The 16,142-nt window shown below is 32.8% G+C and overlaps 2 protein-coding genes across 3 annotated transcripts in view; one reads left to right on the top strand and one right to left on the bottom strand.

The window, feature by feature from the left end:
* LOC129805729 (peroxiredoxin 1-like) overlaps positions 1 to 16,142 on the top strand; it is a 345,084-nt gene that overhangs the window by 248,275 nt on the left and 80,667 nt on the right. The window lies entirely within an intron of this gene.
* LOC129805718 (epidermal retinol dehydrogenase 2-like) lies at positions 1,951 to 14,996 on the bottom strand. 2 transcript variants are annotated; one of them, XM_055853821.1, is made up of 6 exons: positions 14,443 to 14,755; positions 9,824 to 9,966; positions 8,875 to 9,031; positions 8,698 to 8,749; positions 6,677 to 7,134; positions 1,951 to 2,286 (listed from the first exon to the last, which is right to left on the bottom strand). In XM_055853821.1, exons 3-6 carry the CDS (start codon positions 8,926 to 8,928, stop codon positions 2,023 to 2,025), a joined length of 828 nt encoding a protein of 275 aa, XP_055709796.1. In that variant the 5' UTR covers positions 8,929 to 9,031; positions 9,824 to 9,966; positions 14,443 to 14,755; the 3' UTR covers positions 1,951 to 2,022. The 2 variants fall into 2 exon arrangements, with proteins under 2 accessions (XP_055709796.1, XP_055709795.1); XM_055853820.1 differs by lacking the exon at positions 9,824 to 9,966 and having other exon boundaries at positions 14,443 to 14,996.

A 16,142-nucleotide genomic window follows, 5' to 3' on the forward strand; every position in this document is an offset into this window, starting at 1 on the left:
AGTTGACCGGTTCCTCAATTCGACCAGTACAGTTATTTACTCAATTTATTTATATTTGCACTAATATTTGGCGGTATTGAATAAATGAGCAGTAAAAAGTTAAAATTGAGCAGTAACAAAAAAATTTAAAACAGTGATATTATCGTCCAAATTTTGGCAAAGGGAAAATAAAGCGCTTTTCTTTCTATTTGCAACAATTTTAAATGTTAAATATATAAATTAAACCCATTTTTGTAAAGATTTATGTTTTTTACTGATCATAATTAGATATTTATAATAATAATAATAATAAATTTATTCAAGCTCTACATTTCCCCCCTTACCATGCGTCTGCCGCCGTCTTAGCGTTGTTGACCAGCCTCCGAAGCCAAACGGCAGAAATGCTTCTTCATTGGCTGTGTAATCTTTGAAAAAAAAAAAAACTTTTACAAAGTTGACATGGCAAGTTTACAATTTTATGGCAGAAACCTAGCGCAAAGGCACAGGGATGTAGAGTGCGATTTTTTATAGAGTAGCGCATAGCCAAAAGGCTGTTCGCGCTCCCTAAGTGGAGATGAAGCTCCAGAAAATTAAAAATTAAGTTAAAATTATTTAAATTAAATTAAATTAAATTAAATTGAAATTTAAAAAAGGTTTAAAAAGTAAATTTTAAAAAGGTTAATTAAATTTTATATAAGAGTAGGACCATATATTCCCCGTTATAAACTGTAAACCGACTGGATCCGAACGGAAACCCGACAGACAGACCCCCAAACAAGCAACGGCAGGGGACTCCAAACCAAATGAGACACGATGCCCCCCGACCATCCCCACCCCAGCGGGGACCACGCCCCGACGCCGTGGCGTCCCTCCCCCCGCGAGTCGCAGGTCCGTCCATCACACTCCGAGGAAAAGAGAAAACCAGTGAAGCTGGAAAAGAGAAAACCTCACAGAACAGAACCGCGCAAACCCAGTTTACTGCTCATTTTTAATTTTTTTACTGTCCATTTTGAATTTTTTGCTGCTCGTTTGTTTTTTGCCATATTTGGCGAATGATATAACATTAATAAGTCAATTATTCCATAAATAAATACGAATCAGTGACAATTTTATAGAAATTCACCATCAAACATTCAAATATTGACCACCGGTCGAGTCGAGGAACCGGTCGACTCGGGGGCACATTACCTTAATTATTTTATATTATTTTTAAATATTTAATATTTAAAAATATTTTTAAATTGTAGTTTCTTTATAGTGTAGACATGATGTAAACTACAAAACATTCAGATTCAGGATTGAAAACACTAAAACATTGAGGTCAAGATTGACGTTTCATTTCAAAATCAAATAATTTATTTTCGGTTAAGGATTTTTTTAAAAGTAAAATTTTAACTTTTTATAAGATTTCAGAAAATAACAATAGAGTTCCAATAGCCAACCTTAGCTGCAATCTTGATCTTTTGTAGGAATCTTTATGCTTGGGTTCACTCTAAATAAATTTGTTATTTAAAAAAAAAATGAAGTAATATTCAAAAAATGGAGTATTAAAAAATTGCTAATTGGTTTTAGTACATTGTGATTTATTCATAACATCCTGTCGTAGATATTATTCACAAATATGACTCATGCACAATTTCCAATAAGACCCGTCAGTTTAATCCCACATCTAGACGAATTCCAACTCAACTAGAGGCACACGAAGAGCGAATGAGATAGAGAAAAGTCTCATATTTATATATCAAGATTAAGTTGAGCGCACAAATTACAATTAAAAGAATACGCAGACATTTAAAATTTTTCTCTGATGAATACAAATCACTTTTTTTCATATCCATCTTCTGGAGGATTCTCATCCACATCATTGTCGATTTTTTTTATCTCTTCCCTTGCCTCATTTGGAGGTTTATCTCAGTAGAAAGAATTTTTGGGAAAAAAAAACCAAAAAAAAAAGAGAAAACAACCCCGATATATACAGCCTTTTGTCGACTTTTATTTTGGATGGAATGTGAACAAGACGATGGCATATTTTCAATAAGTAATTCACTGATCATCTATGCCCACTCCAGTCTCAAAAAAATCTTTCACCATAAGCTGACAGTTGACTGGATAGTTACGGAAGAATCTATTGAGATAGCCAATGTAGCGAGGTATTGTTGCCTCTACTAGCCCTTGTCGGTGGGCCTCAATAATCGATGTGGCGGCAGCTTTTGGAGTCAGGAGAGCCATGGCACTGGGAAAGCGCATCTTTGGACTCTTGCACAATCCTGTGTCCACCATGTAGGGATAAGCGACGGTCAATTTGATCTGCAGAGAAGAAGAGACATTAAACTCATCAGACATTTCCCATTGGGTATCCCATTTAATGGCTATTGTGTGGTGTTATTGCTCAATTTGTTATCGAAATACTTTGGCAAACTCCTCAAGAAATATACGTTGTGAAAAGAAAGGTAATTTAAAGTGCATTTCGAAGGTATTCCCCATACACTAAACTTATAAGTGAGACATCGTAAAAGCGTGTCCACTCATGAGGAAAAATAAAATAAAATTTATCTTCTGATCACTACACAATGCAGACAAAAAGATAAAGAAAGTTGTTCAAATGTTTGTTCAATATTTTGATTGAGGCTTTCAAATGGCATCTTATGTTTGTTCACTATTGGTAAGGGAAGCAATTCTAGTTCTAATTTGAATTTGTAAGAATAAGCTTCAAAGAAGACAATAAAAGAAAAAGGGTTAGCATATAAAAGAAGCACCTGTCAACAATATCGAATAACTCATTGTAATTTAGAGAAGCTCATAACAATCCGAAACACCTCAATAAGTTTTCTTAAAATATGCCAATGCGAAGCAGACAAGTTGTCTACTGATGCTCACAAACTTGTCTTAGCCTTTAAAATAAGAATTTCTTCTGAATGAATCAACGAAAGACAAAAAATAAATCATTCTTCACAGAACACTTAAAATTTACAGAGAACGGAAAAGGGAGTTGTTTGGTATCTATCATAAATAATTCGTAAAAGAAACTGTAAAAGAGATATAGTCGAAATGTATTTTGAGAAAAGGTTTTGATATTAATTAAGATTTAACACTATTACTTATGTCAATTGAATTGTTACTGATATAGATTGTATAGGAAAAAGGGCGGTACCTTTGGACAACACACTATTTTCCTATATGTTCCCATATGTTCCTAATGTTGATCCATGATTCTTCTAGGGATTGTGTGGCATAAAGCGAGGTGGGGCTACTTTGAGCTGTGGGGCTACATTGATATCCGATTTTTTCGCATTTTTCTGATCTATTAGCGATTAAATTGATTGATAAATTACAATAACATTTCAAAATCAAAAATTAGTAAAGAAATCATGATTCTATAATGTTCTGGCATAAGTTACAAGCATACGAATATACAAAAAATGTAAATACGAGAAAGATAAGTCATTCTGTAAACTGGTTAACTCTTTCGCGTCATTAGGGTCATATATGACCCGGGGAAAAAACATTTTTTTTTTGACTATTTACATTAATTGAAATCTATCGGTTTGTGCACGACAGAAGGATCTAAGATTCTTGACTAATTTTCTCAAGACTCCAGATATTCAGGAAAAGAAAATATTTGAGATCAAAAATCACTAATTTCGAACTTTGTGAAACGACTTTTCTTTTTCAAAATTTTTTATATTAATTTAATTTTTTCAGCAAAAAGTTCTTTAGAAACACAAAATAGAATATTCAAAGATTGTATATTGCATATTTTGATATAATAAACTACTCTCAATTTTCCAGAAAAGCGTGTAGAATTTTCCGGGTCATATATGACCCTATTGTCCCCAAGGGTAACAGTGTTTTTGTCGCAAACCTATAGCGAAATGTAGTTGGGACATTGTTTTTCTTTGTGAAATGCAGGCCGGACATCTTTCTCCTGGAAATTTCATCTTATATCTGATGAATTATAACATATTTTGCAATATTTTAGTTTTAGAGTATTCTGCAAGCGTTTCATATTGTGCAATTGTATTGTGTGTGAATAAATATGTGAATAAGTTTATTTTTGCCAAATACCACTCAAAATATTGTGACAGTGACTGTTCAAGGGATTACCACGAAGATTCCTTGAACACCAGGAGTACAGTGTTCATCAAGACAATCCAGTTTGCCATGGTTTTGGCCAAATTAATAACTTCAAGCAAAAAAAACTCTTAAAAAGCCCGTGATAGATTTTGAAAATGGTATGTACAATTCCCTTGAGGACAATAGGGTCATATATGACCCAGGGTTTTTCAGTGTTCTCACGCAATGGAAAATTATTTTCCTCTCTGAACTATTATATTTGATCATAAAAGCATTAGGATAAACTGAATTTTACATGAATTCATCTGCTGAATAAAAGTGGGACGCGAAAGAGTTGAACTTTAACTTTCAGAAATACAAGATGGCGATGTTTTTAGGTGATAGGTATGTTTGGACGAAATGTTCGTCTGAACCATCTCCAAAACATATCCAAAAATAAAAGAAATCGTAGGTGCCGTTTTCAAAATAAACAAAAAAAACATGTTTTTGTGGGGGGAAGAGAAAAATCATAATAATGATCCTTGGGCTGACTTATGGGGGAATCCTCCGAAGATCGGAAGTTCGTATCTCTTAGCGTTTCTCGTCTAGATGTGTAAGAAGTTTACGGACAGAAAAAAAAGAATATTTAGAAAAAAAAGATTGATCATTTACAGCTACTTAACCGATTCATTACCAATTGCAATCGGGTTGGAAATTTCAAGACCTTTCCAAAAATCCAAATTTAACCAAATCGTTTGAAAAATAGACCCTCTAAAGTAGTAAAAGCTTTGTTCTTCAAAACTTCAAGATGGAGATTTTTTTTAGGTCATAGGTATGTTTGTTTGGACGAAATGTTCGACTGGACCACCCCTAAAACATATCCAATATAACAGAAATCCTATAGGAGTTGTTTTCGGAATAAACCAAAAAACATAGTTTTGGAGGGGTTGAGGGGGTGGTAAGAAAAAGAAAAAAACATCTGGAGATATTGTTATTTTATTGGGGGTCACCGAAGACCGAAACTTGATAACTTTTACCGTTTAAGCTCCAGGACGATAATAAGTTGAAAAAAGTATTATATAACTGTTCTCTCTTTGAGTTCGAGCAATAAAAAATATCCAAAGATGATCCAGAATTTTTTAAAAAATTTACCATTTATCCAATTCATCGATAACTAATTTTTATGAAAAAAAATCAATTGTATTATTTTTAAGTTATTTTAAGAAGGTTAAATAATTAAAAGAAAATTGGTGAAAATTCTTAATCATTTATATTCACCTCTTTATTTATTATAAGGCCTCTGAAATATAAAACTAAATGGAAATGAATTTTAATTTCTAATTTTTTGGTTCTATATTGGTATAGATAATTTAGAGAGGAAGAAAATGAAAATTTAATAATAATAATAACAATGGCGGCACAACGTTCCATAGAAGAACTTAAGCCTTCCTGCAAGGGGAGTTCGAGACATTCATTATTATTTTTTTCTTATAGGGTAGCGTGATTACTTGTGGCCTGTGTTTATTTATGGCCTCGTCACAATTTTTGTCAGAAAATGATTCCGAAAATCGAATAAAAAATATGATGTGCTATTAAAGCACATCAAATTTTTAGGTGTGATTCCTTCTAATCACACCTAGTTTTTGAGGTTTTTCGGAATAATTTTGTGACATTGTAAAACGTTTTACGAGAAAGCCACAAGGAATGCCGCCACCCTACAGGGATGGGGTTTTCAATCCCATGCCCTGTAGAATCAAGTGCAGTGAAGCTCACTAAATATAATTCGAACACATTTAACGCCAGAAAAACTCCTGGTAGGGAATTCTGTAACAGTATGGCAATGTCATATGATAAATTTAAAAATGTTTATGTGTGTAAATTGTGAAGAATTAATCGAAAATCAAATTCATATAAGTTACTAAGAGCTTCACGGAGCTTCTATTCTATAGCAATGGCAATTCGATGCTCATTGGGATTTAATGTTATCCTGCTCCCGAATTTATCACAAAAAATTGTCATATGAGATGGTATATTGGTTACAGAATTCCCTTACTGGTGACCTATAGGGGATTCGAACCCGGGGCACTTGTATCATAGAGCGAGTGCTCTATTACTTGACCCATTGAGTGCCCTAAAAATGAAAATTTGGCGGTCATAAATGGCAAAATAAAAAAGAAGAAAAAACAACAAAAATCCTTATTCGTTCAGGACTTATAAATAAAGATAAACATAGAATAACCTTTGTAAGTTAGTCTATTACTCCAGGCGTATTCCGGAATTTTGACTTTTCGTTATATTTTTGAAATAAACTTAAAAGATTTTTTATTAGTCTTCTATAGCTAGAGCGTATGACCCATTAGACAATTGATAATCCAGTCGACAATCTAAACCACCAATCCTAATCTTTCATTCCCATCACACAACTTATTTTCTTGCGTAGTCCTTGATGTGTATGATTGAGGATGATTTCCAAAAAGTGTAAGATACTAAATTACGGACAAGAAATTAAAAAAAAACACGGATGGAACATGAAAAATTCCAATGCACATGGGGGATAAATTAAGTAACAAGCTAAAGAAGAAATTGTCCATAAATTCACAGAGAATCTCAATGGTTTATGAAATTTAGTGGATGAACGTCTCACCGGGATTTTGTTTTCGCGCAGCTCTTCAAAGAGGGCCTCCATCATTCCACGAACTGCAAACTTGGAGGCACAGTATGGCACTAAATTGGCCGCACCTATGAGTCCAGCAACCGATGAGATTGACACCAAATGACCACGATTCTTCTCAATCATCTGCGGTAAGAATGCCTCAAAGATCCAGAAGTGGGCCATCACATTAACGTCAAACACCTTCCGAATCTCCTGATGCTTTTGCTCCCACAGTGGGCGCGATGGCATGATACCAGCATTGTTCACAATCACCGACACATGTCCAACTTGAAGTCGGATTCTGTTGGCCACCTCCAGCACCTGATCGCGATCCGTCACGTCACAAGTGAAGGTATAAGCGCGTCCTCGCTTCAAAGCATTGGCCATCTCAGCAGTTTCGGCATTGTTCGTCTCATTGATGTCCAAACAGACAACCTCACATCCCAAATCTGGCCCAAGAGGAGAGACACGTTAGGAATGTCAAGGATTTTTCTGACTGGGATGGAATCACACTGACCATCAAATCCTTACTGTCACCATCAGAGTTCCTCAAAGTTACTCATAAATTCTCAGAAAATAAACTGTTATAGGGGGAAGGGTAGCACCTTTAAATTTGGGTAGCTATGAGATAAATTTAGCTTCACAAAACAATGTGAATCACATTATAATAAGTCTCAATTTCTTTCAAAAATATAAGAAAAAATAGAGATTTCAAGGTACACTGGTAAAAATAAAGAGACCATATTGCTCCAAATTTGATCCTTTTGAAAATGATGGATCAAATTAACATGTTCTATGTATTATGATAAATGTGCGTTCAGAGATCAAAACTTGATCTATCCTTTGCAAAAGGATCAATTTGATCCTTTTATTTTTACGAGTGTACCCTAATTTAAAATGATGTTCCACTTCCCCTAAGATCCACAGTTTCATTTAAAAATAGAAGGAAAAAAAATCTTTTCTAAAGGTATCCCACTTTCACTATTCTATAATATTCTCTAATATATTATGTGAAAAATTATTTAAGCTATAAATCAGATAAAATTAAATTTTGAAAACAAAAAAAAAACAGTGAACAAAAATTGTGCCTCAGCTAAGTAGTACGATTTTGAAGGATAATGGCTCCAGCACAACTTTTAGATCAGGAAAATCTCATAAAGCCAAATTCTCATCCCTTTCTATCTTAAAAACTTTGCATATATCTATCTTACTCTTTCGCAATCTTCTTCTGAACATCACACCAAATTAAATTTGGTTCAGTCCAAATATGCGACCGAAAGACTGGGATAGAGTAATGCAAATCTTTTGATAAAGAAAGGGACGCGATTTTTGATCTTATGAAATTATACCGAGCTAAAAGGTGTGTCAAAGTCATAACTATACTTTTAATTTTTTAAACTAATTTCACTAATGAATCAGCAAATTATTTTTTAACAGATATAGGGTAAAGTGATATAAGTTGGACATAGTGTTACAAGTTGGACATGGCTTTTTTCTTGATAAATGCAGTACAAAATTTGTTTTTAAGCAGAAGGAACTAAATTATAAAACTAAAGCATTAAAAATATACAAATAAAAATTAAATAAAATATATTAATTAAAAATATACAAATAAAAATGAAGTACTAAATTTATCAAGAAAAAAAGCCCTGTCCAAATTGTACCATTATTGTCCAAATTGTACCACTTTACCCTAAATAGAAAAAATAACGAAAAATTACTAGGATTTTGACGGTGATTGTACGGATTAACGGTAAAGGTAATTCTGTCCTAAAGTAGGGGAAAGTGCTCTCCCTTCGAACGTTCATGCCTTCGAATAATGTGAATTTCTTTTCTTTTTCGTAAGAGATTTACACTAAATTATCACGGAATTATCAACAATTGATGAAAATCTAACTAATATTTAATAGAAATGTGTAAGTTTCTTAGGAAAACTAAAAGAAAATTCACATTATTCGAAGGCATGAACACTCGAAGGGAGAGCACTTTCCCCTAATTCCTTCATGGCTCACCTGTGTACTGTAGAGCGAGTTCCCGCCCGATTCCATGTCCTGCACCTGTAACCTAATTAACAGTCTTCATACAATCAAATCAAATAGAATCGTCTTTCGAGTCATCCCCAACTAAGAAAGTCATCTTCGGGAAATCAAAGGACTCAACAGGACAAACTAACTAATTTTATCACTCACCAAAACCACCTCTCCGCTTAAATCCTTAAGCTCCGCCTTGACAAATAACTTCATAAAAGAGTAAATAATTTCCAGTATAAATTTCAGCAGCAAGCCGATGATGTCGGCAATTAAAGTAAATGCCGAGTACAGCCTCAGAGCTGGATTATGTGATGCACTGTAATGGCACCAGAACAAGAAATGGTCAGAAAGCACTCAAGAAGTGACGGATGAAAGAGATCCACGCAGAGAACATTTTAAGTGTCCCGGGAGTGATTGCCTCATTTTGCTGGTTTCTCATTTTTACTGCATTTTTATGTGTCCAAGACTTTGAACTCCCTACCCATTTGCACATCATTAAAATATTGCCCATATGTATTAACCTCTTCTTACCAACCGACACGATGTTTCAAAAGAAAAGAACAATTCTCCACGAGAAAGTCATTATAGGCAAATCTCATTTTATTCCCAATGTATTTATTTCTTTTGACTGATTCAGGAAAATTCAATTAAATTTATTTTTAAAGATCAAATTAAATATCTTTTAAAGTGGTTTCACAAGCAAAGATAAAGCTCGTGTAATTTTCACTACAATACTGCTTGGAAAATCAATTTTGATAAATCAGGGGTGGAATGATAACTTTTCGACACTATCGAATCGATAGTATCGATAAATCTATATCTGTTAGATTAAGTGAATGTGGACTTTTTATGCATTGTTGGGTCATTCGTTGTGAGATTCTTTAAAGAATGAGACTGTTGATAAACATTTGTATTAGTTACAGGAAGCGCGGCTATCGTTTAAAATTTTCAGAATCGACAATCGATAATATCGAATAGAAGTTATCATGTCACCCCAGAACTTGAACAATACAAAAATAAATTAATGAAAAATGTTTGAAAAATTTTATTACAAATTTTGCTTTTATACTTTAACACAATCAATGTCGCAATTTAAAGTAATTAGTACCTCAAATTAGTACCGATGATGCGGGTAATTTTGTTCTCCAGGGAAGTGACTTTGCTTTGCACTGATCCTGCTTTTCGTAAGCTTATCTTTAATTCTAGCACTTGGGAATGGTCTTTAGCTTGTCTTGTGATCTTTAGACCATCCTAAAACAAGTTACAAGTTACAAGAAGTTAATATCGTTCAGAGATACTGCTGGAATGAATCTGTGTCGTCAATTATTTAATTTTATAGCAAATTCCTAGGATAAACATAAAAGCGTAAAAATTTATGATAATACGACACAAGTACATCTGGAAAACGCTACTGGCACACCCAGGATTCCGACTCAGAGGGTTGATAACTGCATTATATATACACTGAGAAAAATTCGGGTGTGAAATATGCACAAATCGGGTGTTATTTTTCACACCAAATTCTAACCCCGAATCAACCAAACCTCTCCGGTAGTAAATTTGGTAATAGGCGGGGGTTAAAAATATTGAATAAAACAAATCAAACCCCATCGAGTGTGGATTTTACACCGACGCCATGAAATAAATTAAAAACCCCCATCGAGGGTTATTTTCACACTAATGGTATTTAAAATATTTAAACCTCGCTGATGTTTATAATACCACCGTCCACAGTGTAAATATTAGTGGGTTGGGGTACATTTTGGGTGTATACATTACACCTATCTCAATAAAAAATATAACTGTTTTTAAAATATTTTTCTAATATTTTTATTGTAATCCACGTCCTCCAGAAAGTTTTACATTTTATATATAGTTGATTTAATAACAATCCTCCTGGTTTATTTAATTTCCAATAGTAGATTATGGCTCTCCAGGTAGTGGCTTTCCTGTGAGTCCAGAATAGTTCCCTTTTACGACTTTCAGCGTGATTAACAACATCTTATGCAGATGAGAAGACATCCAAAGTCCCTTGAATTTAGAGAAAATAAAAAAAAATCTATAAATAAAACAATACATAAACTCTGAACCGAAATCTCTCAAAACATTACACACAATTACCAGGAGAAATATAATTGAATTTTACAAAATAAATAAAAAAACAAACGAGCAGTAAAAAATTCAAAATGGGCAGTAAAAAATTAAAAAATGAGTAGTAAAATATCTAATTATGGTCAGTAAAAATTTAAATCTTTACAAAAATGGGTTTTAGTTATAAATTTAACATTTAAAATTGTTGCAGATAGAAAGAAAAGCGCTTTATTTTCCCTGTGCCAAAATTTGGACGATAATATCACTGTTAAAATTTTTTTCTTACTGCTCAATTTTAACTTTTTACTGATCATTTATTTAATGCCCAAAATAATTAGTTATCAGTTATGAAGCGGTTCATTACCAGTTCAGAACCAATTGTAATCGGTTCACCATTTGGTTATCAGGAACTCCAAAATCTTTCTAACGAGCCCAAACATGATACCATTCGAGTAAGAAACACGCTTTTTCGAGCCATGTATGATTTGACTTTGAAAAACCGCTATGGAAAATTATTCAATTTTACGAAGTGTACGAACACCACGAAGTGTATACCTAGATGATCTTTAAAACATATCCAAAAATGAAAAAAAAAATCGCATAACGCGTTTTTGTGCAACCCCAAAAAAATGGTTTTTCTTAGAAGGGGACGGAGTGAGAAAATAAGAAGAATAAGAATTTTACAGATTTTATAATTAGATAGGTAATAATTATTCAAAAATGAAATCTAACACTCGTAAAAGAAGCAAAAAAAATCAAATTCTAAACAATGAATAATAAAATTTCAATAAAAAAAATATCACTTACCCCCGAGAATTTTCTCAGCTAGGGTCAGGTTTACCTCACCGTCGTGGAAGGCCCAAAGTATCTCCATTGATTATGTATAAGATACTATCGTTGCAATAGTTGCAATTCTAATGTTGTTCTCTGCACCATTTGTAGTTTGATTTGGAGAATCACAAATTTCCGTGATAAAGTCATCTCAAACAAAGTTTTTTCAGCGAAACTGTCAATAAAGTCATAAAATAAATAAACTCAATCAGTCACAAAAATATAAAGAAAAGTCATGCAGCATTAAAATTCTGTGCTGCTTTGCTTGTAATAATATTTTCCAATTGTAGCTTTTTTTTAGATTAGTCAGTCACTACAAGTGCTATTTTATTTGATAATTTCATCCTCGCATAGTTTTTACCACAGAACAGGATTAAGAACGTGATTACGCAGTAGTAGCGAAAAACTTTAACACAAAAATAAAAATTAAAAAAAAACACAAGCATTTGTTTAAATTTTTTTAAACTTAAAGAATTTGTTTAAAACATTTTCACTGGAAACCAAATAATTTTTGGTTTCCCTAGCAAATATTTCACTTTGTTCACAATATTTGAAAGAAATTTGCATACTTACCGCTTTTCCCATGCAGAAATATAAACTATTACACAATTTTTTGGCGAAAATAGACACGAACTCACGCGGGCACGCGGTGTATTGTTTCTAATGAATGCAGATGGGAGACTGAAACCAAATGAGGAATACGAAAAACTACAGGCTTCCTTTTTTTCCACAACACCAAGAAGGTGTTTAAAAAACACTATTTAAGTGCAATTTTCACACTCATCTTGCATTTTCTTTCCCTTCTTGCTAGAGGTGTAAATTTAACACTCGACGAGTGTTAAATCTTCTATAACGAATTATTTTCCTAAATAATATATTTTTTCATGCTTTTTGCACACTATAATGAGACAAAAAAGTATTAAATTGCTACGAAATATATTTGTGTCTATCCTGGACGACGAAGACTATTTTTTGTGTGCTTTTTCACGTATAGTATGAACGGTGTAGAATTAACACTCGGCAGAGTTAATTTTTGTTAAGCAAACTTGGTGTGAATTTCACTTTTTTCTTGCTTTTTTGGTGTGAATCTAAACCCCGATTGCCATGGTGCAAATTTAACCCCTTTTTCTAACCCCGGCTCCCAGATCCATTTCCCTGAGTGTAGGTATCTCTGATAGTGACCTCATTATTATCTGCTCAAAAATTCAGAATTAATTGGTTGCTGAATGAACATAGGCCCCAAATATTACAAAAAATATTCGCACATTGAGAAAAGTGGTAAAAATGGTTGGGTAACTTCTTCGATTTTATTGATAAGAAAGTCCAATCTGAATAAAAGGTTGAATGAGCAGGGTTTAGACTCATTTCAGTAGTATCTCTGGACGATTTTCCATGTTTTAACTTCCTATAATTTTCCATTTTAAACTAAATTTATTAACAAAAAAAATATTATTTTATTATTATTTATTATCACTTTTGTATAATAAATTGATCATCGCAAAATTTAGAAATGTGCAAACCCATCATTTGTTTCTTAGATGATAACTTCGAAATATAACTGGATTAAAAGAAGTTAGCTAGCTGTACGTATTTGACCATGTTGAACTATCTTCCCAAATATGTCAAGAAACCTTTGGCCGATGAAAAATGATCAACTTTGAGAAAACAAATATTTTTGATGTAAAACAAAATGTACTATTTTTTTTAAATACATAAATAATATCTATAGATTACAGGCAAACCATTTTAAAAAAAAATAAATAAAAAAATTTTTCTATAATTTTTTTAACCTGGTTTCTCGAACATGGATTTGTCAAGAACCTCTTGGCCGACACTGTATGTTTTCGTTCGAAATGTTTGAAAAATTAGTTGTTTTCGGGCATTTAAAATTATTTTTCAACAATTAGATCATGTCCTGCGTTACTCTTGCCATGTTTTTACGTAAATTAAGCAAAACAAAATCCATACGATTTTTTTCTGGTGGATATAAAACCTTAATCTTGCGTCAACTCATAATCAAGAAAATAGTGATAAATTCAACTTATAGCTATACTTCAACTTATAGCTCACAAAATCATAAAAGTTGTAAAAGTATAAAAGTTGGTCACATAATTCATATATTTTTTAATATCAAATTAATGAAACAACGTATATATATAAAAACAATAATAATAAAAACACAAAACTGATAAAAAATTAATTGTAATAAAATGTGGCTCAACAACAAGGTCAAATTTTAACAAGGAATTTGATATTGCTACTAAAATTTTAAGACAAAATGGGAGATAAACCTGTACTGTACCCGATGCTTCATCTCGGAGAATTCCGTCTAATGTGTAAACGAATTTCTGTGTGTTACAAGTTCAATTTCCATATGTCAATTACACGAGGAAATGCATGAAATGAGACACTATTAGAAAAACTGCATCGGATATCAAGTGTTAGGCCTTGAAAAAGTTGCTTCTGGACGAGGTCTTTAAACGACTCTGCTGCAACTTGCATGTTGTCTGTTGAGGTGTACAGTCCAATTTACACCTGGCATAGCACTGGATGACTAAACCACTCATTACTGAATTTCTCATTTCTTCTTAACATTAGAGAATGTGCTGAATACAACACATTCTTTTTAAACTTTCATTCCAATGAAATTTTTAATTGAGGCTCCCTCAAAACTTTGAGATATTACATGACCTTTTTGGGGCGACTTTTAGTGATAACCTTGGGAGAATTTCCTGATCATTTTAGGCGGGATTTTGATAAAGAAAAATAACAATTTTGCACATTAATACCAATTTGAAAGCTTACTTTTGATTGTCAGTCATATTCCCAGAGGATTTTGGCAAAGAAAATGTTAACTCTCTATTAAACTATTGCACTTTTGACTTTTTTTTTAAGTAATTCGGATTCAATATAATTGAGATTTAGAGGTGGTTTTCTCGTAGTCACACTTGCACTTGAGAAATGACCACGAGGCAGAAAGTTTATCGTGTGAAACCGTTTAAATCCAGACGAGAACTGACTATATTGTCGCTTTGCCTCTGCGGAACGCAATTCAATTCTCACTTTATAGTCCATACAAATGAATAACACATGCACTTATCAATTATGCTTACACTGGAGTGCCGTCTTCAACGACATACACATTTCAGTACCCAGCACTTTTCATGTTACATGAGAAAAATTAAAAGATAGAAATCCTAATTAGAAAGAATAAGTGATAAAAAAAAATAATTCATATTTAACAACGTCTTTAAAATTTGATCTTATAATGTTAAGAAATTCAATGTCAAATGACAGTATTATAATGCACAAGAGCATATAATTCCATATGAACGTAAAACTAACAATGAAAATAGTAATTTTAATTCTCGATCTCTCAAAGAAAACTTTATGAGTGAACCTAGGCCAAAATGCGACTAGCTGAAAATTTCGAAATTCAATACCTTCCAAGATAAAAGAAACAGAGTTTCAAAACTTCAAAAAATTAAGGAAAAAAAATTAAAATTTTCCCTCCAAAAATTTTTAATCAAAAATGTAGGGGAAAGTGACCATGCTTGATACTGTAAAATGATGTCCAAGGTTTGTGATTATTTTCTGATTAACACACAAACCGAAGCGATTCTTCCACTATGACAAAAAAATGTCTCACTTATTAGGTTCATAATCCAACCTCAAATAGTTCTTGGAAATCCTTAGATTTTCCTCAAGAAGAAAATGGAAATTCAGTAGCGATTTTTATACAAGTTGGGTCCGGGGCCTTCCTGTATAATAATTGATTCGACAATTCGGAGGCCCATTTTCACTGCAAAAAATTCACCGGATACAAAAAATTGCACATCAATATTTAGACGGAACTCTAATCTATCTGCTTAAGTTGTTTGTAAGACTGGTTATTAGTTTTAAAATCACTTTTATGTAATTTTTCTAAGCCATGTTTTTATGACATTAGGGCGCTAGCGAAATCCATTTTTTCACTTTGAGTCCATGAAAATGTCATTCTGCAACCTTAAAATTCAGGCAACAGGGTTGAAGATTATGTCAATTGTCGATAAAATTGGCGGATTGCAATATGTGTAATTATGAAATAATTACATCTAATGATATAGTTGTCACATTAAAATTATCATTCATGGACCCTTCTTAAAATATAGGATGGACACAAGTAGAATTTATGAATTTGTTACCACCCACAAAAACAGTGTCCACCAAGTAAAAATATTTTTACATAAATATTAGTACTGATGACCCCTCTATGTGCCTATGATAGTAGTTTTCGTGAACAGCGACATTAATTAAGAAATACTTATGAAATATCATGTATCGAAATTACATGGGTTCTTTTAAGTACCATTTTTTACCGAACGTGCTTTATAGGGATTTCAGAGTGCAGATTGAACCCAGTTTCTGTTTTAATCTTAAATAAGGTAAAGTGCCCTCAAGTCGACCGGTTCCTCGATTCGAATGGTAGAGTTATTTATTCATTTTATTCATATTTGCACTAATAT

This window comes from Phlebotomus papatasi, chromosome 3 (genome assembly GCF_024763615.1).
Source record: "Phlebotomus papatasi isolate M1 chromosome 3, Ppap_2.1, whole genome shotgun sequence".
Lineage (NCBI taxonomy): Eukaryota > Metazoa > Arthropoda > Insecta > Diptera > Psychodidae > Phlebotomus > Phlebotomus papatasi.